We start from the raw sequence: 25,093 nt of genomic DNA on the forward strand, positions 1-25,093 counted from the left end.
GAATAAAAAACATTAAAAAAAAGATTTGTTAAAAAAAAAGTTCAGTTGAAGAAAAAACATATAAAATATAGGAAGAAAAAATCCTACACCCCTTTGTAATTAAACAGTTCTAATCCAATTAGAAGGAGGGGGAAAAACAGCAAGTAGGGTAGAAAGAATTAGAGGTTTAATTTTACACTTCTCAGGATTGGATTTCACAGGCATGCTTTATAGTTTTAGTAACCTTTACTTAGGGTGCTAGTTGACCTGCTACACACTTTAATCTGGAAAATGTAGATAGCACATGTCACATGATACAGCATCCTCAAAAATGTATACCAGATTACATTAATGAAAATGAATTGGATTAATTATCCGTGTTCTCATAACTTCCTACAGGTATTTAACTCATGTTTTAAGCAACATATAATCATTAGTTACTTCAAACAAATGTGAGAGGAGTATTGACTTTCTACACATAGCTGTTTTAAAACCATAGGCTCATATTTCATTGTTGTATTGAGTTGGTTCATGGAATCCCTACAAGTATGCTCATTTTCAACTAAAAATGTGCTTAAGGTGAATTTCAGAATTAAAGAAGAAAAGCTTTAGATCTTGAATCATTTACAGATTGACTCTGTAGACTTAATAAAAACCAGAAATTACATTTCTTTTTTGTTCATCTAGGATGTCATAATGCCTGCCAAATTATAACATTATTGACTGACTTTATAGCTATGCTTCCGTTAAATGAAGTAACTATCTCAGCGAATTCCTTGGAAAATGAGAGTCAAAATGATTAACACTGCTGCATTGGAAAGAAATGACATGGGATTATTCATGTGCATTTTCACCTTATTTTAATATGAAATTTTAATTTGATTGGTGATACGTAAAATGTTGACTTATTGGAGAACATGCAATGTTTTCATGTTCACTACTGGCTTGTTGAGTTTATGGCTACTTATGATTGCAGGGAGGTTCTGAGAACACTCTTCTTTCCTTTCCCCCTCTTTGTAACAAGAGCCCTACTGTTCGCCCTTCAGCCACCTGGTTTCTCCATTTCTCAGAACCTCCTGATTCCTCCACTAGAACAGCATGGACAAAACTGTTCTTTCAGACAGAATATTCCTACTACCATCTCTTCCTGGATGAATGTTTTTGAATCTTCAATTCTTATTCCTTCCTTCCTTAAGCATTCTTCCCTGTTAGAAATCCTATTTTGCTATATGTCTTATAGCAACACATACGTCCACACTTGGTCTATATATTCTACAACTATACACTGATTATCTTTACTCTCATCCAGAAAGCTCTATGTCTATTTTTCCCCTCTAATATTGTTTTTCCTTGACAGATAGTGAGTACTATGAAAAAATTATTTTTTTGTAAATAAGGGCAAAATGCAAATTACAACACTAGCCTTGACAAGTTTTCTTAAGATTTTTTCTGAATATTTGTTTGTTTTTGAGAGAGAGAGAGAGCATGAGCTGGGAACGGGCAAAGAGAGAGGGAGACAAAGAATCTGCAGCAGGCTCTAGGCTCTGAGCTATCAGCACAGAGCCTGACTCAGGACTCAAACTCACATACTGTGAGATCACTACCTCAGTCAAAGTTGGACACTTAACCAACTGAGCCACCTGAATGCCCTGACAAGTTTTTTTTTTTTAAATAAATAGATTACAGTTGACCATAACAACATGGGTTTGAAATGTATGGGTCCACTTGTATGTAGAATTTTTTTCAATAAATACATTGGGAAAGTGTTTTGGAGTCTTGCAACAATTTGAAAAAACCTGCAGATGAATTGTGTAGCCTAGAAATATTGAAAAATATAAGAAAAAGTGAGATATTAAAATAATACAGTATGTTTAATACATGTGACACACTAAATACATGTCAATTGACTTTATGTTGGGGATAAGGCTTCCAGGCAACAGGAGCCTATTAGTCGTTGGGCTTTAATGAATCAAAGGTGAGTTTTTGACTGTGTGGGAAATTAGCCCCCCAAGCCTCTTGTTGTTCAGGGATCAACTGTTACTTTTAAAATGCTGAGGTTTTAATAATTACTTTAGTGATGGCATATATTTTAAAGAAGAAAGAGTAACTGTGATCAGATATTCTACAAAGTTAGTTCGAGGAACAGTGTTTACTTTTACATAGGAAATATTCTTGCTTTCTTGTCACTGTGACAGAAAGCCAACTCTAACAGTGTGTTACACAATCTGTTACCCCAAGTAACAAGTAGTTGTTGACTGCTTGGATTGATGTTTCTCCAGTACTTATCTATTTTCACATCAAGATGATTGTTTCCCTTACATGCCAATAAAGGATGAAAGAGAGATATTATAATCAGAACTCTATAGCACTTCTTCCTGCTCCTGACCTTCCCCCCCATCTGCCCCCTCAACTTGTTTTAGGTTACTAGACTCAGTGCAGAAACTAGTCCCTTAAAATTTGCTATGTCACTTCACAATTCAGTATTTGCTCTCTAGGTTACTGTGTATTAAGGTATAGTCTTGAATATTTAAATATTTAAAATAATGTATATAAAAGTAATATGTTTAATACTTTGAAAAGCACTTTATGCTTACATGTTTTGTTTTGTAACTTATGATTTTGTATATGGTGTGCTTCTAGGAAATACACTGAGTACCTATTACCCCCTCTGCAAGGAGAGTATACTTTTGTGTGGCTGATAAAACATGCATAAGAATGTAACTATCATATAAGAATTCTAGTGCTAACATTCAATGAAATAATAGCTCAATTTAAAATAAAATGCGCTTTAAGTCACTCCTCCTAAAAAGGGAGGTAGGTCATAAAGGCTGTGGTATTTGGGGGAAGGGAGATATGGTGTCCATGTATAGTTAGGAACACAAACAAAGATTAAATAGAAAAAAACAGAGGAAGGATTGTTGCAGTCTATATGCCAGATTTCACAGTTTCCTGAGAAATTCTGGTTCAGCTGCTGACCTGTTATAAATCATAAGCCTGTCTTCAATATGTACTGATTGACACTACAAGATGTCCAAGTTTTCTACTACCTGCAAAGAGAAGGGGGGGAGAAGAAAAAAGATCTGCTGTCCTCAGACTCTTATAACAGTAGATAGACGGGGCCCCTGGGTGACTCAGTCGGTTAAGCATCTGATTTCGTCTCAGGTCATGATCTCATGGCTTGTGAATTTGAGCCCTGCATCAGGCTCTGTGATGACAGTTCAGAGTCTGGAGCCTGCTTTAAATTCTGTGTCTCCATCTCTCTCTGCCCCTCCCCTGCTAGGACTCTGTCCATTTCTCTCTCTCAAAAATAAACATTTAAAAAATATTAAAGAAAAGTAGATGGAGAATAAATCCTTAATAAATAAATAAAGATATTTGCAATCACTTGTATGTTGGCCTAACACTAACTTTGATCCCTGCTGCTTTTATTTCTTATCTTTTATTCTAAAGGTAAACTTGGTTTGATAATGGAAACACTTGTTTGCTTCTCCTTTATCACAACTTCTTTTGGTTCCTTAGGAAGTCTCCCCTCGGAACATGAATTGTCTCTCCTTGCATGTGGTGTCAGATTGTTTGTAAGCACCCTGTCTACCCATCTTTTATATAAATTCTATTCCTATGTGTGCTACTTCTTGTTTCTCTCTCTGAGAACATTAACAAAACTTTTAGCTTGGATGGGTACAGAAAGTATTTTTGCACATTTGCTTTCTAATAACTATTCAGCTCTTCTAAGGAGACAGTCTCCTCTGACTCACACATACTAAACACTTCCCAGTATTCTTCCACGGTGGCAGGCAGGCATTAGAAAAATAGTGCAGTTGGCTAGCAACATTTTTCCAACCTAATGCCATAAGTATTCATACTCTTTTTTTGAACCCCTTTATTTTGCCAATGTTGCAGTAATGTACTTATTAGTGGGAATATTATAGTTTATATAGAAGACTTTCAGGTTTGGCCCGTGTATGGTCATATAAGGTAGAAAGCTTTCAGTGGTAGTAAACATTGATTGTTTTAAGTTTCTGCTAAGAGCCTTGGTTAACTGAAGTGGGGCTGTGACTTGAAATTATGCATGGCAGGAATAACATCTGATGGTTTTGACATATTAGCTTAAGAGGGCCATCAGCCTTCCCTCCTTATTGCACAGGAGTACAACAACTAAAACTTAACCGAGCAATAAATTTAGTAAGGGAATAAATAGTCAACTCTCTTAATAAAACTCCTACCATATATTCCTTCACTAAGCTTATTTAGGAAGTTGAATGATTCCAGATGGCTTTTCATGTGTATTTGGCTCTGAATTTCTTGTTTACTCACATATATGCCAAAATATGGTTAAGTGTTCAAGGTTTCCAGGTCTCTGAGGAGCCGTTCAGCTCTTAGACATGCAGCTTTAGATTGCTGTGTATATATGGCACCCGTTTTTGCAAATTGCTCTCAGCCTGTGGTATTTAAAGATATCCCAGTTGTTTATTGTACATAAGGAAGAAAGACCTGTGGGCCTGAAGTATGTGTCTGTCGACTCTAGAAAGTATATCTCTTAAGAAGCTAGTGTTCAAGCTTAGGGAAAATGTAAGTCAACAAATGCATATTGACCACCCATAACTGTTGAATGTGTTATATGCAAAAGTATCTTTTAAGTGGTCCTTTAATAATGCAGAAGAATTTCCCCTTACAATTGTTGAGAAGTTCACAGTCCTGTGCAGAAAGATTATTTTATTCATAATGCCCATAACATACAGACTTTTAAAATTGAAGTAAAATGAGAAAACCGCAGGCTTAGCACTCCTATATGTAGATGTGTGTGTGCGCACGCATGTGCATGTAGCTAGACATAGTCCTATGCAGTCTTATCACACATTGATCCATGTAACCATCACTATAACCAAGATGTACAATTATTCTACCTCTACAAAGATCCCTGAATCTATCCTTTTATAATTATACCACCCAACTTCCTTTTCCCTTTCCTAACCTTGGCAGTCATTAATCTTCTTTCCATCTCCAATAGTTTCATTATTTTGAGAATGCTATGTAAATGGAATCATATGATATGCAAAACTTAGCTTTTTTCACTCATTATAATTCCATTCAAGTCTATCCAAGTGCTGAGTGTATCAAAAGCTCATTTCTTTCCATTGCTGAGTAGTATTCTATTGTATGAATGTACCAATATGTGTTTTACACATTGAAGGACATTTAGGTTGTTTTGAGTTTTTGGCTATTACAAATAAAACTGTTATGAACATTAATGTACATTAAGTTCTTTTTTGTGTAGATTTGTTTCTTTTCTTGGGAATTAATGCCCAGAAGTATGGTTACTGTTTGTATGTTAAGTGTTTGTTTTGCTTTTTCAAAATGTTTTTTAATGTTTTATTTATTTTTGAGAGATAGAGAGAGAGAGAGAGAGAGAGAGAGAGAGAGACTGACTGTGAGCAGGGAAGGGGCAGATAGAAAGGGAGACACAGCATCTGAAGCAGGCTCCAGGCTCAAAACTGTCAGCACAGAGCCGACATGGGGCTTGACTCCATGAACTGTGAGATCGTGACCTGAGCCAAAGTCGGAGGCTTAACTGACTGAACCACACAGGCACCCCTGTTTAATTTTTAAGAAACTTAAACTATTTTCCAGAATGGCTGTTCCAGTTTCTGTTCTCAACAGCAGTATATGAAAGATCCAGTGTTGATGCAGCCTTGCTTGGTACAGTCACTATTTGTTTACATTCATAGCATGTTTGAAAGACGATTGGTGGTCTATTTGAGGAACTGTAGAAAAACCATGGAGAACAGAATGTATGCAGCATGTGGGAGCATGGCATGAGATAGGATGCAGAGGGAGGTGAGGTGTGTGTGGGGGAACTATGCGGCCTTGTAGGCACTGTAAGGTCTGTGGTATTACTCTAAGAATAACAGTTAGCCTTTAAAGAGTTTAAAGTAGAATCTTTAAAAAAAACTGGGTGCTATGTAGAACATATATTAGAGCCAGAGATGATTATGGAGAGACCAGGCAGAGTATCAAGGTCGCTGAGTGGAGAGGTGGTGTTAGTCTAGAAAAGGATGATAGCTTCAGAAATGGAGACAGACGTTGGTGACTCATAGGATGTAGAAGTGAATTACAGATAGACATCCAGCATGACACCCAACTTTCTGACCAGTGACTAGTTTTCCAGTTTACTGGAGTCAGGATTACAGAGTGTTTCGGGGAAGGATACATGAGTTTATTTGTAGACTGGTTTTTTGTTTTTGTCTTTTTTTTTTTTTTTTTGGTTTGTTTGTTTTGTCTGAGACACTTATGAGATATCCAGGTTAAAGTTTTGAGAAAGTAATTGCCTGTCTGGATATGAGGGAAAACATGACCTAAAGATCGTTGCCACACAGTGTTTGGGTAGTGGATGCAGGCCTGAAAGTGGAGACTGAGAAGGTTAAGCAGAGGGGCAGGAAGATGTCTAGGAAAAGATGATGTGATATAATCAAAGGGAACAATATTAGGAGGCAAAATCACCTAGTAAACATAAAAGTTACAGGGGTAATGATGTTTGAGGGAAAAAGTACAGATTTAAAGATTAGCTTTATAATGAATATTGGAAGAAACTGAATAAAGGAACTACTAGTTTGGCAAGGACACTTTTTGTCCTTTAGAACACTGGCTCTTTGGGAGTATTACTGTCATTTTCTATCTATGTCTCTCACACACACATGTGCACACATTTTGTGATCAATTAAGTATGAGGATCACTATTGAAATAGTTTTTCAACAATAGAACTTCTAAGAGTATTTAGTATGTGAATCTTAAAAATGGACATAGTATACAACAATTCCTAATGAATCTCTGGAATCTAAGTTTCTCTTCTCTGGAACACTGTTCGAGAAACATCTACTTAGCACCATTAATAGACTCAGGCAGTGGAAAATACATACGGTGGAAATGCACACCAGCTGATCTCAGTGTTCTTCCCTCCCTCTCCATCCCTTGCTCCTCAATCTCTTCCTTTCTGTAGAAGTTGGAATAGCAAGTTTCAGTTTAAGGGGGTGTCTGGGTCAGGGGTAGTGGAGGATGGTGAAATCTGTGATGACAGCCTTGTAATCTGGGCTCATTTTGGCCAGTGGTTGGGTGAAGAGTGTTCCTGGGTTTTAAGTGTGATGAATCTTTGGTAACTGATAAAAACATCCAGTTTAGCAGCAACTGAGGTCCATTTCAATATTGGCAAACACAGTAAATCTTGAGAAAAGGATATTGTGGTACAAATCTGCAGATAATTGGGTGGGTGTGGAAAGTGGTGTGCAAAGAAGGAGACTGAAGCGATTTAATCATGGAAGTGAGTGGGACTGGAAGAGGGAAATTCCTTCATGTTATTAATTGATGTATAAATGTTTGGCTGTGTTGCCCATGTCTTTGGCCATAATGAAGAATGAACATATTTTAAGAACTCACCATTGTTAAGGTAATGGGATCATTAGCATCCTCTTCATATATGGTGAGTCATAAATCATTTTAAAAAGCAGTGGAAGAAGATCTCTACAGAAGGGTTAAGCAAATAAGAATGGTGTTATGAGCAACTTCGTACATTGTGTTATAGGATTTTGCTGGAATCTGAAGCCTAACATATATACCTTTTCATTCCCTGTGACTGGTATAATGCTGGTAAACACTAAGCCTTTAAGTGAATGGATGCATGAATTCCTAAAATTAATTTTTTTTTAAAGTCTGACCTTGATGATTACCTTATACTAGTGGACCAGAAAAGAACACCTGACACTAAATTTAGTTTGAAGGCCAAACAAAGCCAAAAGTGTTCCAGATGACCTGTGGATTAATCTGATACAAATTTATAATGACTATTTTGACTTAAAGTTGTGTGGTTGCTATTAATAACAATAATTTGGGGCCTTTGCAGAGAGAAAATCACAGACTTTTGCTCGATCCTTCATGTTTTGTGAGATCAAGCCAAGATGATGGGCAGGAAATACTTGATTATGGTATATTAATGAATAGCAGAATCTTTGGTTGATTAACATTGCTTAAAAACCTGTTATGTTTTAGTCCTGCTTCTTGTACCTTTACATAGTTAAGTATCTCTGCTTATAGGTACACAAGAGAATTGTGTTGAGTGAATGTATAGATAAGTGAATTCATATGTACTTTTGCCAGTCATAGCATTATTTTTATTTACCTATTTGTGCACTAGCATTTGAAATGGCTAATTCTGTCTCATGCATTCACAGTATCTATTTTGGAGTTCAAATGACCTCATAGGAACCCTCATTATACTCTTACCATGATGATAAACAACTGGAATCATCTGCATATCATTATGTCCTCAATACTTCTTATATTATTCTGTCATTATCCTCTTTTTCCTGTCTCTCTTCTCCATAACTCAGAGACCTTCTTTTGCCATGTTCAATTACTGACATAATTTTTCAATGTTTAAAAAGTATTATTGACTGTTAAGTAGATACCATAAACCATACTAGTTACTAGGACCATAGAGATGGCCCTTCTCATCAAAAAGCTCTAGTCAATAGAAGGTGTAGGCATATATTTTTATAAGCATAGCATAAAATAAAGCAAACATAAGGTTCTGTGTTCTCATTTAGGAAAGAGAATAATTGTAATAGAGATCAAGGTGATTGAGGCAGGCTTTCCAGAGGAGGTCATTTCTAACCAGGCCAAGAGCAGCAAGCCAAAGTGAATGATGCATATTCCAGGCAGAAGATCTGGTGTGATGGTGTAAGTTATTGGATAGATGCTTGTGCCTTCAACAGTGAGTGGGAGGATAAGACACTGAGTATATTTAGAGGCAAATCAAATAGCTCTCTATCTATCTAAAGCCAGCATTTTTTTAAAAACATGGGTGCTATCTCCTTTTATTTCTGAAGTTCATGCTGCCTTAGCCCAAAGTATTTTTTGCCCCATAGTATGACTAAATTGTGATCTCAAGCTATAAAATCTTAGAATAATTGATTGTATACAAAACACAAAAACAATGCATTATTATGCTTGAGTCCAAAATAATTTCATAAACACAGAATAAGAGAAACAGAGAACCTATAAACATGAAAAAATATTAGACTACTGGTAACCTAATGGATATAGGACTTCTCCAAATATTGTTCTTAATTTCAAGCTGTACGAACAGCAGCAGTCTCTCTGGAATGGTGGACTTGAGAATCAGACTGTAACGTGGGAGAGTGACATGATGCTCCATGGTGTGCACCTCATTTGTAAGTCATTAGAGACATAAATAGCAACTGTGATCATGATAGGCTCATGTTTATATCATGTAGATTGTAAATAACCAAAGTACTTAGCACAGAGGACACAGGAGGAAAAATTTAGCTTTCCCAAATATTTGGAAGAAATTTGCAATTGGCCCCAGAGAGTAGATAGACCAAGAACTAATGTCTGGAGGTGTGTGGGTGGCTCAGTTGGTTAAGCATCTGATTTCAGCTCAGGTCATGATCTCACAGTTCATGGATTTGAGCCCTGTATCAGGCTCTGTGGTGACAGCTAGCTTAGATACTGGAGCCTGTCTTCAGTTTCTGTGTCTCCCTCTCTCTCTGACCCTCCCCTGCTTGCACTGTCTCTCTTTGTCTCTCGAAAATAAATAAAAAACATAAAAAAAAAAACCATATCTGAAAGTGGAGGAAATATTTTTGTTTAATATAAAGAAGCTTTGCTTTTGTTTTGTTTTGATTTTGGACAGTGTTTTTTAAAGATGTAATGATTAGTTTAGAGAGACAATGAATTTTTGTTTCTGGAGGTGTTTGAGTCTTGTGAATGCTGAAGATAATTTAATCATCAGTTTGATTGGAAAGTTTTACCAAATGTCAGTTCACAAAGGCTGCTCCATGGGTGCCCAGGGTGTCTGCGTTTTTTTCCCAAGGGGGTCTACAAGATAAAAATGACTTTCATAACACTATGATGTTATTTGTTTTTTTGACAGTGTAAATGTTTGTACTGATGGTTCAAAAGCAGTGAAAGGTAAACATTCTGACACCTCCACCTGAATCAAGGCAGTGGCCCTACACTTATTTGTCATTGTGTTTCTTCACTGCCATGCACTTGGATGGGAAAAAAGCCAACATTATTTAGGGTGTCCTTAATGAACAGTGAAAATTGATTAAAACTCAACTCTTGAGTATATGTGTTCTTAATACTCTGTGTGACCAAACGGAAAGTATACACAAAGCATTTCTGCTGGGCAGCAAAGTATAACAATTCCTTTGATAAAAAGTACTTATTCTGAATTAAGATAGACCATTTTCATTGGACACCATCTCTACTTGAAAACCCAGATGGCAAACTGTGATTATTAATACATTGGCATTTGGTAGACATTTTCTTGAAAATGAACAAAGTTAAGTGATTACTTTAAGGATAACAATTGGTGTTTGTTGCCAATGATAAAATTCAAGCTCTGAAGTAACATTGGAATTTTGGAAGTTTTATGTCTATGTCTGCCTCCACAAGTTGTTAGCTTTACAGTAAGTAATCAAGACTTTTTTGATAAGATGGGCAGTGATTTTTTAAAAAAATATTTTATTCTTAATACCAGAAAGTAGCATATGCCATTATTTGGAAGTTCTGTGCTGCTTAGCATGGGGAAGAAAAAGAAGGGAGTTTTTTGGGGGGTGGATATGAGACAAAGGAAAGACTGTACTTAGGTCCCCTTAACCTTGACTGCAAAGTCCAGTGTTCCTTGGCTGCCTCCATAAGAAAGAAATGCTGAAACTTTATGTCTCTTTAGTAGCAGCACATCTTGCAGGAATGTGGAGGGAGGTTGCTTACCACAGAGACTGGTCAAGAGTAGACCAAAGCAGTGTATGCCAAGATAGACCCCAGCATTGACCATTCACTAACTTATTCCCTCATTATAATACTAAAAATCATGCCCAGGGGTGGAGATTTAACATAGTAATTAGATATACGATGCATGAAGATGCCTGACCTTTAAGTGCACAGGTGCTAATAAATTCCCACCTCTACATGCTTAAGTTTCTTTAAAATGCTCTCCCTGACCTCTTCTCCAAGAATCAGCAGGAGGACACTTTTCTTTTGTGCCGTCTTCTTTTGTTCCCTAGCATAAGCCCCAATAAAGGCCTGAACTCCTGTTTGCCTGAAACTCCTGTTTGGCCTCTGATCAATTTCTGTTGTTTAGAGAGCCCAGGAGCCCGGGATGGTAGGGGATAGAGTGGCATTTATTTCCTTTATCATCCATAAAGCAGCACTGTCAACCCCAGGCAACTTTCCTTTCTGAAGTCAGCAGAAATAGTCTAATAGAACATAAGTATAAAAGGACTATGTAATTTGTAATTTATGTGTACTGAATAATTTGGGAGATAACTCTATAGTTTTGCCAGAAAGTCACTTTATTCTCAAGGCATTGGGGAATTTTATCCTTCTCTCCTATACTTAATTATTATTATGCTATACCTTAGCCATCATTTTTTTCTCTTATAGTTGTTTGTTTAGATTTTATGTGTTTTTATTTAAGAGACAGAGAAATTTACTGAGTCCATGGAGCCAGCTTCTAATCATTCAGCAGCTCATACCAGCACTCAACTAGGTTGAGTCTATGTCGGGTTATCTGAGGTTCAAAAAACAAAATTCAACCAACCAACATAATTACTTCATCAGATTGTAGCAAGGTGGATTTTTTCCCCTTTGTTGAGGTTTGGGTATTGAATGTGATTGAGTTTGAAAACAGCAGACTAATTTTCTGCTCTGCTAAGCAAAATAAGTCAATCAGAAAGAAACAAATATCATATGATTTCACTCATATGTGGAATTAAAGAAACAAAACAGATGAACATATGGGAAGGGAGGAAAAAGAGAAGAGAGAGAAACAACCACAAGAGACTCCTAATGATAGAGAACAAACTGAGGGTTGACAGAGGGAGGTGGGGGGGTGATGGGCTAGACGGGTGATGGGCATAAGGAGGGCACTTGTTGGGATGAGCACTGGGTGCTGTGTGTAAGTGATGAATCACTGAATTCTACTCCTGGAACCAATATCGCAATGTATATTAACTGACTACAATTTAAATTTAAAAAAAGAATAGAGAGATTATAGGGACTGGAACGCTTTCTATGGTGTACTTTGATGCTAACCTCTGTGTCTTAATTTTTTTTTATGTTTCTTATTTATATTTGAGAGACAGGGAGAGACAGCAGGAGCAGGGGAGGGTCAGAGAGAGGGGGAGATACAGAATCTGTAACAGGCTCCAGGCTCTGATCATGACTTGAGCCGAAGCCGGACGCTTAACCGACTGAGCCACCCAGGCGCCCCTATTTTAAAATTTTTAAAATGTTTTTTTATTTATATTTGAGGCAAACCTCTGTGTCTTAAAAGAACCCTTGTCTTATCAGTATTCTTAATTTTTATATTCTTTTATAATATTGCCTTGGGCACCCATTTGCCAGAAAGATGAGCATGGCCGTTATTAAAAGCCATCTTGGTACTTGGTTTTAACTGGTATAGTGATAGGCTCTGTGGGGCTGACTCTTATGGACAGTAACTATGACAAGTGGTGTTTACTTCCCTAAAATTCTTGGGCCAGATCACAATAAACTGGTGGAAAAAAGCAAGATTACTATGCAGTTGAAATTCTAGAAGGAGGTTCTAAAACTTTGGAGTAGCTTAGGATATTTGCATTAAATGCATGCGTTTTACTTCTTTGGATCTTTTATTGCATTGTATTTCAAAAGCAAAATTTATTTTCAGCATAAACCCTCAGAAGATCTACTGATCTGTCATCAAATCCTGTTCCTGTTAAAGAAGCTTCATGTGAGGGCACCTGGCTGGCTCAGTCAGTAGAGCATGTGACTCTTGATCTCGGGGTTGTGAGTTCAAGCCTCACATTGGGCATAAAGCTTACTTAAAAATAAATAAATAAAATTATAAAATGAACTGTTTTAAAAAATTAAAAAATGAAGCTTCATTTGAGGAACTAGTCTTTGCTCGTTCCTGAAAACCTGCATTTCAAAACAATCAGTGAATATAAAACAGAACATAGATGTTTTACAGGTGAAATCTTTAGTTTCTATAAACCTATCAAGCTCTATCTCATATAGTAGTTCTTGGCTAAACTGCTTTAATGTTTAAACAAAAAATAATAATTAAAATAATAAGTTTAAGTTCTAATCCTCAAATTCAGGGTATGGTAGTCTACTCACACTTCTTAATGCATTGAAATACTGTATTTGGCTGTGTTGAAACATCTTTAGTAGTTAAAAATAAAGATAAGACTAAAAATCTGAATATTCAGATTTTTCCTCAAGAAGAATAGATGCCTGTTTCTCCATGTCTGTAAAATCTTCTACCATATATTAAAAATGCAGACGAAACTTTCCTACAAAGAAACAAATTTAGGATGACAGAATTTTAGCTTGTAATTATAAATGATAAAAGAAGATATTTTGGAAGAAAAGAAGCCTAAAGCCTTTTTTATATCAAAAAGAAAATTCAGCAGAAAAATCAACCTTTTATTTTTGTTCCAGGACTTAATAATTCACTTGTATTTTTCCCCTAAAAAAATCCATATACAATGATGGTAATGGTTAAAGAAGTACTTTTTTTCTTTAGAAATCTTACAGCATTATGACCAAACTACTTCCAAATTTATCTTGATTGATTTCTAAATAAGACACACCACTTTAAAATGAAATTCTTGTATTCTAAAGAGTATTACAAACAGCCAAAAACAAGAGAGGAAAACTATATTATTTTAAAGCATGCTTAAATAAATAAATGTTTTGCAGATCACTAATAGCCAATAACATTATTTGGAAGGTTTGGAGGTGATCTGGTTTGCATTAAACATATTTACACTTTAAAATGCCTTCATGAGTTACGTCAAGCTTTAGTACAAACAGATGCTAAGAAATATGAAAATATATAGAATTTTGCTTTATTAAGATTATCATAATCTAAGGGATTCATTTCATAAGACTTTCAGTAAACTGCTTGGCATTATTTTTTCCAGAGAGCACAGTCAGATGAACTGGAAAAAATTGAAAAGCATGGCCGGTCCTCCAAAGACAAAGAAAATGCCAAGTCTCTGGACAAACCTGAACAGTAAGAACACCTCAGGACCTTGTTGAGGGCAGTGGGGATAGAGCAGCCTCTTTCCATTTGGAAAATGTAGCATCTTCTGTACATAATTGTTATGAAAAATATGAGGATAAATATGTTTGTATGAATTATATATTCCTTCTTAACTTGGCTTTATTTCCATAGGTTCCTTTATGAACTGTCACTAATCCCCAACTTTTCAGAGCGAGTCTTTTGTATCCTGTTCCAGTCCACATTTTCAGAAAGCATTTGCTCAATTCGTCGCAAACTGGAATTGCTACAGAAATTGTGTGAGGTGGGTTACAGTCCATAGAGAGCTAACAGTTGAGTTCTGATATTTAGTTGTGTTCAGTCGTGTTCACATTTCAAAATCATTTTCTTTTATTTACTCTACAAATAAATTTGCAGGATAGCAGTTCCACAAAAGAGACCATACCACGATTGGTTTCAAGCTCAAAGAAAAAGTTGGAGAGCCACACGCACATCGCTATGGGCCAGTTGCTGTGCTGTGCTCATTGTGTTCCCACGTCCGGGGATTTCGGTCCCTTCTGCTTTTGCCAAAACAAAATTTTTACTTTCCTTGGTCCTTTCCTACATCAGACTTTGGATTAAATGTGATTTGAAGGCATTTTATTTATTTTCCTTCAGTTTTGGAAGGGGCCTTCAACAAATTGTTAATGATTCCTTCCAAATGATTTAGGAACAGCTGTATGACTCAACCAAAAATGAATATTCTTTGGAAAACAAAGAATAAACGCTTGGCAGAAATTACCAATATTACCATTTAAGACAATTTGTCAAAAGTCAATAGTACCATTCGTTCTGGTTGTGGTAAATCATTTTGAAAAGTAGTAAGATGTTATTAGAGACACATTTTCAGAGGAAAAAAATACTTGCAAAATCCAGCTAAGTTTCACGTTTTGGAAGAAGTGAGTGTGAACTTTCAGGGATAAATCTAAATTTGGAAGTTAATCTTTAAAACTGTGTTTTGGTTTCCCACAATTTATTCCAAAATTTGTATTGTAGGTGCAATTAGGGTGATGCCAATGCCATTCTTTTCTAGTAGTTCTCACATTACAACCTTACTGTTTTCCATGCAGTTACATCATAGATATGGCTCAGTTTATAAATGTGTACCTGTATTCTCAATGCTGGTACAACTTCTTAAAATTAACTTTGGGTAAACTAAGACTATCCTACAATCCAGCACTTGCACTGTTAGGGATTTACCCAAAAATACAGATTTAAAGTTGTACTACATGTACCCCAATGTTTACAGCAGGATTATCAGTGATAGCCCAACTATGGAGAGAGCAAAACATGTTCATCGACTGATGAATGGATAAAGAAGATTTTATAGGGGTGCGTGGGTGGCTCAGTCATTTAAGTGTCCGACTTTGGCTTAGGTCATAATCTCATAGTTCGTGGGTTCAAGCCTGGCATTGAGCTCTGTGCTGACAGCTCAGAGCCTAGATAGAGCCTGCGTCGGATGCTGTGTCTCTGTCTCTCTTTGTCCCTCCTCTGCTCATGCTCTGTCTCTCAAAAACAAGTAAAACATTAAAAAAATTTTTTTAAAGATTATATATTTATGTATTTTTTATTTCATATATATATATAATGGAATATACTCAGCCATCAAAGAATGAAATCTTACCATTTGTAATAAAGTGGATGGAGTTAAAATGCATTATGCTAAGTGAGATAAGTCAATCAGAAAAAGTCAAATACCATATGATTTTTACTCATATATGGAATTTAAGAAACAAAATAGATGAACATATAGGAAGGGGTGCGGGGAAGAGAAAAGAGGGAAACAAACCACAAGAGACTCTCAATAATAGAGAACAAACTATGGGTTGATGGAAGTGGGAGAGAGATGGGCTAGATAGGTTATGGGTTTCAAGGAGGACACTTGTAATGAGCACTGAGTGTTGTATGTAAGTGATGAGTCACTGAATTCTACTCCTGAAACTAATATTGCACTGTATATTAACAAAAACTTAAACTAAAAAAATAAAGTTAACTTTGGAGACACTACTATCAAAATATCCTAATAATGTACAATGATATAGTTTAGATGTGACCCCAAATTATTATTATGATATAAATATCTGCCACTGACTTAAGAGAATTCAAAGAAAACTTTGTCTAAGAGATAAAATGTTCTTTACCCTATTTTACAGACATTAAAAAATGGCCCAGGGGTTATGCAGATTCTGGGTTTGGTTCTTGCTTTTGGCAACTACATGAATGGTGGAAATAAGACTCGAGGACAGGCAGATGGCTTTGGGTTAGACATTCTTCCGAAGCTGAAAGATGTCAAAAGCAGTGTAAGTATTTTATATGAAAGAATGTAGGGAATTGAGGATTAGAAGATTTGCTTAGCAATAAGTTTGACTGTAAACATGTTTTAATAAATAAATGTTTATGTTCCAAGATCAAAAATGTCTTTATGTTCTGAGCTAGGTAAAAGTGTGGTCATCATATGTTTATGATTTTGTGAATGTTTCCTAAAGTAATTGTGAATCCTATGTTTAATGAATAATTGAGTAGAGAATAAAAATAATTATTTTTTTCACTCTATCAGTACCATGTATGCTAAAATTTATCCTTTTAAAGTCTGAGGGCTAATTAGTTTTGATAAATTAGACAGTATTATTCTTCACTTATATGTTAAGTAATGGAGGCTAATGGGCTTGTGTTTTAAAAACAAAACAAAGATGGGTGAAAGTGGATTATAAATAAAATATATGATCTTGTTTTTCTACATAACATAGTCCCCTTGATACTGGCATATGTAGAGATGCCTAAGCCCTTTCGCAGGACTAATTAAGATTTATCCTACTTCTATACTTGTATTTGTTTAAAATTCACATCTAAAAGGTTATGAGTATGCCAGTAAAAATATAAGATTAGGGAAACAACCATGATGGTTAGAGTTAATGTCTGAGAATATAAACTTAGAAAATAATAGAATTCTATTTCTCTGATAGAATACCTAAACAGAACATAAATAAAATTGTGGATATGTTTTTAAAATATTAAGTTTAAGGGTACCTGGGTGGCTTAGTCAGTTAAGAGTCCAGCTTTTGCTCAAGTCATGTCTCAAAGTTTGTGAGTTCGAACCCTGCATTGGGCTCTGTGCTGGCAGCTCAGGGCCAGGATCCTGCTTCAGATTCTGTGTATCTCTCTCTCTGTCGCTTCCCCACTCACACTCTTTCTCTTTCTCTCTCAAAAATAAATAAACAGTAAAAAATATTTTAAAATATTAAGTTTAAGTAAATAGTTGGCTCATAGAAATGGAAATAATAGAATTGTTCTTCATAGATAATGAATATAGTTGAGCCTTGAATGATGTGGAGCTTAGGGCACTGACCCCCTGCTCAGTTGAAAAACCACACATAACTTTTGACTCTCCCAAGACTTAACTACTAATAGCTCACAGTTGACAAGAAGTCTTACCAATAACATTCGATTGATACCTATTTCATATGTTATATGTAACATACACTGTATTCTTATAATAAAGTAAGCTAGAGAAAATATTATTAAGAAATCATAAGGGAGAGAAACTACATTTCCAGTATTATACTGTATTTAGTTAACAAAACTCTACATGTGAGTGGATCCACTCCTTTCAAACCTATGTTATTCAAGGATCAACTTCATAAGAAACAGGTACTTTTTTTGTTGTTGTTTCTGTTGGTCAACAACGCATTTGTTCATTCATTCATACGTGCACTCATATATTCATGTAACATTCTTTCAGTGAGTTCTGTGAAACACTGCTTACTACTTTTCCAAAATTGAAGAAAGCATAGCCCTTTCTTGGAATACCAGCAACATATGGTTTTTGTGACTTTTATGGGTATATTTGTTCAGATGCTAGTATATTTGTACCGCACAACTTTTCATTGGAACCTCTAACATGTTAACCTAACAAATCACCTTTGTTCAAGCAAAAACTCTCTTTGAAGCATTGAATAGTTCTTAACAATGATTGTTGAATTGAAACAAGTAACTTTTGCGAATAATACTGGAATATAAATATCATCAACATAATATTTAACTTATAAAATATTATAAGTTAAATCTGAAATGGATTCTGATAATCATAATTATATATGAATAAAGGATTATGTGTTTCTTTATTGGTTGGTATATCTTATTCAATCCCCTTGTAAGTTAAATTTTATTAATTTAAATAATTAAGGAGTAACCTAGATAAAATTACATAATAAAATCAAAAGCAAGATGTTTTTAAAATTTCATTTGCATTCTCATAAGACTTATACAGTCTAACTGATTTGATTCTTGTTCTATAAAATGAATATAACTGTGTCTATTTCTTAGTATTGTTTGTGACCTGCATGGACAGAACTATTACTCAGATCACTCAGAATTTTCCCTCAGCATGCCTATCAACAGGCAGTTAATGTTTTGTTAATTCATTCAAGTACTGCTAACCATTTCTTTGAATTAAGTTAGGAAAGAGAAAGGAAAGTTGCTTAAATTATTTGCAAGTAAATGGTATTCCTGAAAAATATATTACTTTTACTATTATAATATATTACTGCATAATATATTACTATTATGTATTATTGTATATTACAATGAAGGAAGTCTCTAAAACCTGTATTATCATATGTCAAACTAAATTATTAAAGACTATTGCTTTTTATAAGTAGAGGGAAAGTAATGGTTAGATTGAACATTTCGGAGAATGTAGTTTGTGTCATATGATTTTAAAATATGTATATATATTTGTTCTCCCACATTCAGAGTATCTAGTACTAATTTTGAATGATGCAAAAGAAAGAGAAATGATGAGAACTTAATGCCTTTAAATATGCCGTAAAGGAGGTAGAAAGGTATTCTTTGAAGACTGTTAGAATAGAAATAATTCTATATTTTCCTATAGAAATATATACATTGCATTGTTTACAGCTGCCTGGACATTAATTCCATAATCTCAGGTGCTTACATAGCTATTTGTAATATGGATTTGCATTTTTCAAGCTCCTGCTTACTTGAAAGAATACTTAACTTTATTTTCTTAATCTCCATACTAACTAGCCTCGATCAGTGCACGGTCACAGTGCTACCAGCTGGTCCAGAAGCGGTGTAGAAATGCTGGCAGTCTTGAATCATCTCAGATAAGATAGTAGTTATACCTTTTAAAAATAAGGCATGATAATTAATGAACTAATTTTCTGATAAAAGAGGGTAAAACAGTAAAGTATTCACCATTGGGTCTCCACTCTTGAACAAGCGGGGCTTCCACTTGGATCTTAGATTAGAACATGGGGATCCTCTTGACACTGAAATCCTTAGCTGTAGTTGCTGCAGTACTTTGAAATATAGAATTTCACATTTGATTCTAAATGTTCACATCTGTATACTGATTTACTGGAATCTATTTTATTTGACACTGTAATTTAATAGTTAAATATATTTTTTACTTTTGTCTTTCTGCCTAGGACAATAGCAGAAGCCTCTTGTCATACATTGTTTCCTACTATCTTCGGAATTTTGATGAGGTAAGACAATGTTTACAGTGATATTTTGTTATTGTTTATTGTTGAGTGATTTGCAGTGTTTGTTTCGCCATTGCCATCGTTATATTGTTCTTCTTTATATTGATGCTGATTTGCTTTAAAAGTATGTGTTTTTCGCTAATTAGGATGCTGGAAAAGAACAGTGTGTTTTTCCACTGCCAGAACCCCAGGACCTTTTTCAGGCCTCACAGATGAAGTTTGAAGATTTTCAAAAAGATCTCCGAAAACTAAAGAAAGACTTGAAAGGTAACGTATAAAGACTCATTTTTGTATTATACGTGCTTTTTAATGAGAAAAAAACCCTGACTTTTCAATGTTTTTTAAGACAGTAAATCTTGTTAAGCTTTGTAAAACTACATTTTTTTAGTGTGGCAAAAGAAAAATTTTGCCAATAGGTTAGTTCTTTTGTTTTTTAAAAGATTAGACATTTATATATTGAATAATATATTGGTTATTTGAATAGCAGTCCCTTTCATCAGAAGCCAGTTTGATCATGTTGTTTAGACTTTATAGCCAAGAACATTTGTCCATTTATCATTATGTTGTTAAAAGATAAATAGTTCCTTCTTATCCTCCATTGGTATACTCGCACAAGATGTGGTTTATGAACGTTCCTGGGAACAAAAACCTTCTTTCACATATTTGTTCAAAAAACACATGCATGTATAACATCTTATTATCAGTCATGAAGTCTTCTGTTCAATCATTTAGAAGAGTCTAAAATTCTTCAGATTTCTAAATTAAAAGTAATATTTTAAAATAAAAACCATCCAATTAGAAAAAGAAGTAAACTGTCATTGTTTGCTGAGGACATTTTATATACAAAAAACCCTAAAGACTTCACCAAAAACTATGAGAAGTAATAAACTAAGTTGCAGGGTACATAATCAATATACAAATATGCAAAGTCTGTTGCATTTTTATACACCAATAATATACTATCTAAAAGAGAAATTAAAGGAACAATCTCATTACAACTGCATCAAAAATAATAAAATACCTGGGGATAAATTTAACTCAGAATGTGCAAGATCTGTACACTAAAACCTATAAGACATTGATGAAAGAAACGGAAGAATATACAAATATAAATCTATTCTGTATTCATTGTTTGGGAGAATTAATATTGTTGAAAATGTCCATATTACCCAAAGCAACCTACAGATTCAATGCAATCCCTATCAAAATTCCAATGGCCTTTTTCACAGAATTAGAACAAATGATCCAAAAATTTGTATAGAACCACAAAAGACTCTAAATAGCCAAAGCAATTTTGAGAAACAATAAAGCTGGAAGCATTGTACGTACCTACTGATTTCAAGCTATATTACAAAGCTAGAGTAATCAGAACAGTGCAGTATTGGCATAGATCAACTGAACAGAATAGAAGGCCCAGAAATAAGCTCATACATATATGGTCGATTAATTTATGACAAAGGAGGCAAGAATATACAATGGGGAAAGGATGGTCTCTTCAATAAATGGAAGTTTGGAAAACTGGACATCCAAATGCAAAAAGAGGGAGAGAGGGAGAGAGAAAGAAAGGAAGAAAGAAAGAAGGAAGGAAGAAAGGAAGGAAGGAAGAAAAAGGAAGGAAGGAACAAATGAATGAATGAACTGGACAGTATCTTACACCATACTCAAAAATTGACTCAAAATAGGTTAAGACCTGAATGTAAGATTAGAAACCATAGGAAGTTAAGCTCTTTGATATCAGTGTTGGTGATACTGTTTTTTGGATCTGACTCCAAAGGCAGTGGCGACAAAAGCAAAATAAAAAAATTGGATGAATCAAACTAAAAAGCTTCTGTGTAGAGAAGGAAACCATCAACAAAATGACAAGACGACTTACTAAATGGGAGAAGATATTTGCAAATGATAAATCCAATAAGGGCTTAATATCGGAAATATATAAAGAACTCAAACAAGTTAACAACAAAAACACCAACAATCCAGTTAAAAATGGGTAGAGGATCTGAATACACATTTTTCCAAGAAGATATACAGATGGCCAAGAGGCACATGAAAAGATGCTCAACATCTCTAATCATCAGGGAAATGCAATTTAAAGTCATAGTGAGATATCAATTTACACCTGGCCGAATGGCTAGTGTCAAAAGGACAAGAAACAACAAGTGTTGGTGAGGATGTGGAAAACAAGGAATCTGCCTGCACTGTTGTAGTATAAATTGGTGTATCTACTATGGAAACAGTATGGAGTTTCCTTAAAAAAATTTAAATACAGTGTCATCAAATAAAGCATTTGTACATCTGGGTATTTATCTGAAGAAAATGAAAACAATAATTTGAAAATCTATATGTGCCCCTCTATTCATTGCAGCATTATTGACAATAGCCAAGATATGCAAGTAACTTACGTGTCCATCAATAGATGATTGGGTAAAGATGTGGCATGTATGTATGTATATGTATATGTATATACACACAGAGAGAGGAATATTACTGAACCGTAAAAAAGAAGGAAATCTTATCCTTTGCAATAGTATGATAGACCTTGAGTGTATTTTGTTAAATGAAATAATTCTGACAAAAAAGATACTTATGATTTCACTTACATGTAGAATCTAAAAAGAACAAAATAAAAAAACAAAACAAAGTTTTTAGATACAGAGAACAGATGGGTAGTTGTTAGAGGAGAGGGGTTTTGGTGGTAGTGAAAATGGGTGAAGGGGATCAAGATATACGGACTTACAATAATGAAATAAATACGTCACAGGGATGTAATATACAGCAAGAGACTTTAGTCAGTAATATTGTATTAACAATTTCAAAAATTCTAAGAAAGGAAATCTTAAGAGTTCCCATCACAAGAGAAAAAATTTATGTTTGTTGATAGATGTTAAGTAGACTTTTGTAAATCATTTCATAATGTAGACAAATGTTGAGTCATTATATTGTTTACCTAGAACTAATATAATCTTATATGTCAATTATACTTCATTGATAATTTTTAAGATAGATTATAGATTTTATGTGAGAAAAGGTAATGTTTTTATAGAACAGATAGTTTATATGTATTTGTTTTGTTTTGTATGTAAAATGTCTTTATTCCTTTGATGATCATGAGGGCTCTTCTGGCAGAGTCAAGAATGCCTCAGGTGTCTGTGTAAGACCCCCGCTACAATCTGTTAAGCATAGAGAGGGAATAAATAAATTTATGTGAGATTTTCATTTGCTGTTGCATTACTGGATAAAGAGGCTTGATTACCTCTATCCATAAATCAAATGTGATATCACATTTTAAGAGATTGTATCCCAATTTTGAAATATTTATACAAAATTTTGATCTATAATCAAATTTATAAAGTTATATTTTCATCACAGATACTTTTATATGGATTTAAATCCACAGTACAACATTATTTAGTTTGCTTATATTTTCTAAACACTCAATAGGAGTCATTTATAGTCCTGGTGCATGTTAGGCATTTGCTAGTTGCCACGGATATTCAAAGGTATTAGTATCACTGACAAGGAGGCATGAAATTATGTCACTTAGATGTTCTCCCTTAGAGCCTCAAATATGGGTGCTCATTAATTGAACCCAAGAATGACTGCTTCATTTAAAAAGATACATAAAACGATGTTACATTTGAAGAATACTCTGTTACTATGTATTTAAGAATGATTTCTTAAAACCATGGGAAACCCAAACCATTCCTGTGTAGTATGTTTTATACTTCACAGTTTGCCAGGTATCTTTGTTTGCTTATAAATTCTGCTTCCTGTTTCTCTCTCTCTCTCTCTCTCTCTCTCTCTCTCTCTCTCTCTCTCTCTCTGATATGGTTCTGGGGGCATTTCTGGAATATCTGGAAAATACTTCATACTTTGATCAACAACTCAGTCTTGCAAAGTAGGATTTTGTAGTTTACCAGTGATTTAGTAAATAAGTGGAATGGTAGTCTTATTACCTGGGAATTTCTGTTTTGTTTGTTTGGTTGATCACTTTGGAATGTTACCTCATTTATTTTTCCATCTGCATAGTTTCTTACTACAGTTATTAAATATACGGTAGCAATGAAAATGCCAAGTTCTCACGAGTCTTAGACCTAAAGCAAGGGAACTAACACACCAACCAGATAGTGGTTTTGAACGGAAAAGTAATCAGTGCCACTGAGGACTGTTTCTTCTTGCTCATCTGTCTTTTGAAGCGATGTGGTTCACTACACAGATTCAACATTGCAGGAGCATTTTAGCAAGTTTTAGTACTTCAGAGGGTTGAGAAGGTGATGATGTTAAGCCCCACAGTTTCTACTTTCCATTGGGGTAAGACAAAGTTCTCTTAAAAAGCCTATTCCCTCAACTATCACTGATAGTATTTGCTAAAATGGTATTTTCTAATTTGTCTATGGATTGTTACAATTTGCTGCTCAACCAGTGGGAACTTTCACGACCAAATGAATGTAAGGACTGCTGGGTACAAAAAAGAGAATTTAAGGAGTTCCCTGAAAGAAGGGTTGACAGCAGTTCCCTAATTTATTTGACCACAGAGTACTTTTTTCACAGAGTATCTGGTAGTTTCTCTAGTCGGTGGAAATACAAACCTGGTTCCATGTTATCAACAGAAGTATGGCATTTTCCAATGAGGAGCTTACAGTGAAAGTGGAGAAATAAAACTATAGTTTATGAACTAATGTGATTCTATATCAGTGTTCTTAAAAAATGAGATTAGTTGAAGAACTGTTTAAACAGGCTGTCAAACTGTGAGGTATCCTTTAAATACTGACAAAAAAATCATTATTTAATCATACCTCTTATGTTTTGCTTTTCCAAAATTTGAGTTTTCCCATTGGGGAGAAATGATATTTTGTGACACAAGAAAGGAAATCTTAAGAGCTGAAATTTAAGTTCATTTTCTGGGAAAGTTTTAGCATTAATGCAACATTTCCTATTAACAAGGCACAAAATAAAACTGCCTTGTGTCCCTTTTTGAAATGAAATGGGTATAAATAGATATGACTAAATGGGTGTTAAATGGTAGATTATTAGATTATGCTATTTTTGATATCATTTAAAATAATGTCTACTTTGATAAATAGCTTATTAAAAATTATTCCTTCTAGGTGATCAAATTAGATAATTCATTTAGGAAAATTCAAGAATTCAAATAGCCTGTTCACTTTAATTCATTTTTTTTCCAGAAGACAGTTGTTTTAAGACGTTCAAAAACAGCTGATGTATAAGCAGAGCTTATCCCAATGCTTTCCATTTAATAAATATTTAATAAATATTGGCTATTCATAAGGAACACATAGAATAAATGATGTGATTAGTTTGATAAAAAGGAAACTATAACCATTAAGTTACCCATCTTCTGCTTCTATTGGTTTTTTTTATTTCTGCTTACAGACTTGATTTTTATTTCTAAGGAAGACTGGGAAATAATGTGTTATGGCTAAGGCATTTTAATAAAATAACTGAATCTCATTTTAGCATTTTATAAGAACATCCACTATGTTT

General features: G+C 34.6%; 1 protein-coding gene across 1 annotated transcript in view; it reads left to right on the top strand.

Annotated features, from left to right (window-relative positions):
* FMN2 (formin 2) overlaps positions 1 to 25,093 on the top strand; it is a 370,023-nt gene that overhangs the window by 216,258 nt on the left and 128,672 nt on the right. The window contains 5 exon segments of the mRNA XM_029933337.1: positions 13,966 to 14,057; positions 14,220 to 14,349; positions 16,238 to 16,384; positions 19,535 to 19,594; positions 19,738 to 19,858. Of these exon segments, the coding sequence (XP_029789197.1) occupies positions 13,966 to 14,057; positions 14,220 to 14,349; positions 16,238 to 16,384; positions 19,535 to 19,594; positions 19,738 to 19,858 (550 nt within the window).

This window comes from Suricata suricatta, chromosome 3, assembly GCF_006229205.1.
Source record: "Suricata suricatta isolate VVHF042 chromosome 3, meerkat_22Aug2017_6uvM2_HiC, whole genome shotgun sequence".
Classification (NCBI taxonomy): domain Eukaryota; kingdom Metazoa; phylum Chordata; class Mammalia; order Carnivora; family Herpestidae; genus Suricata; species Suricata suricatta.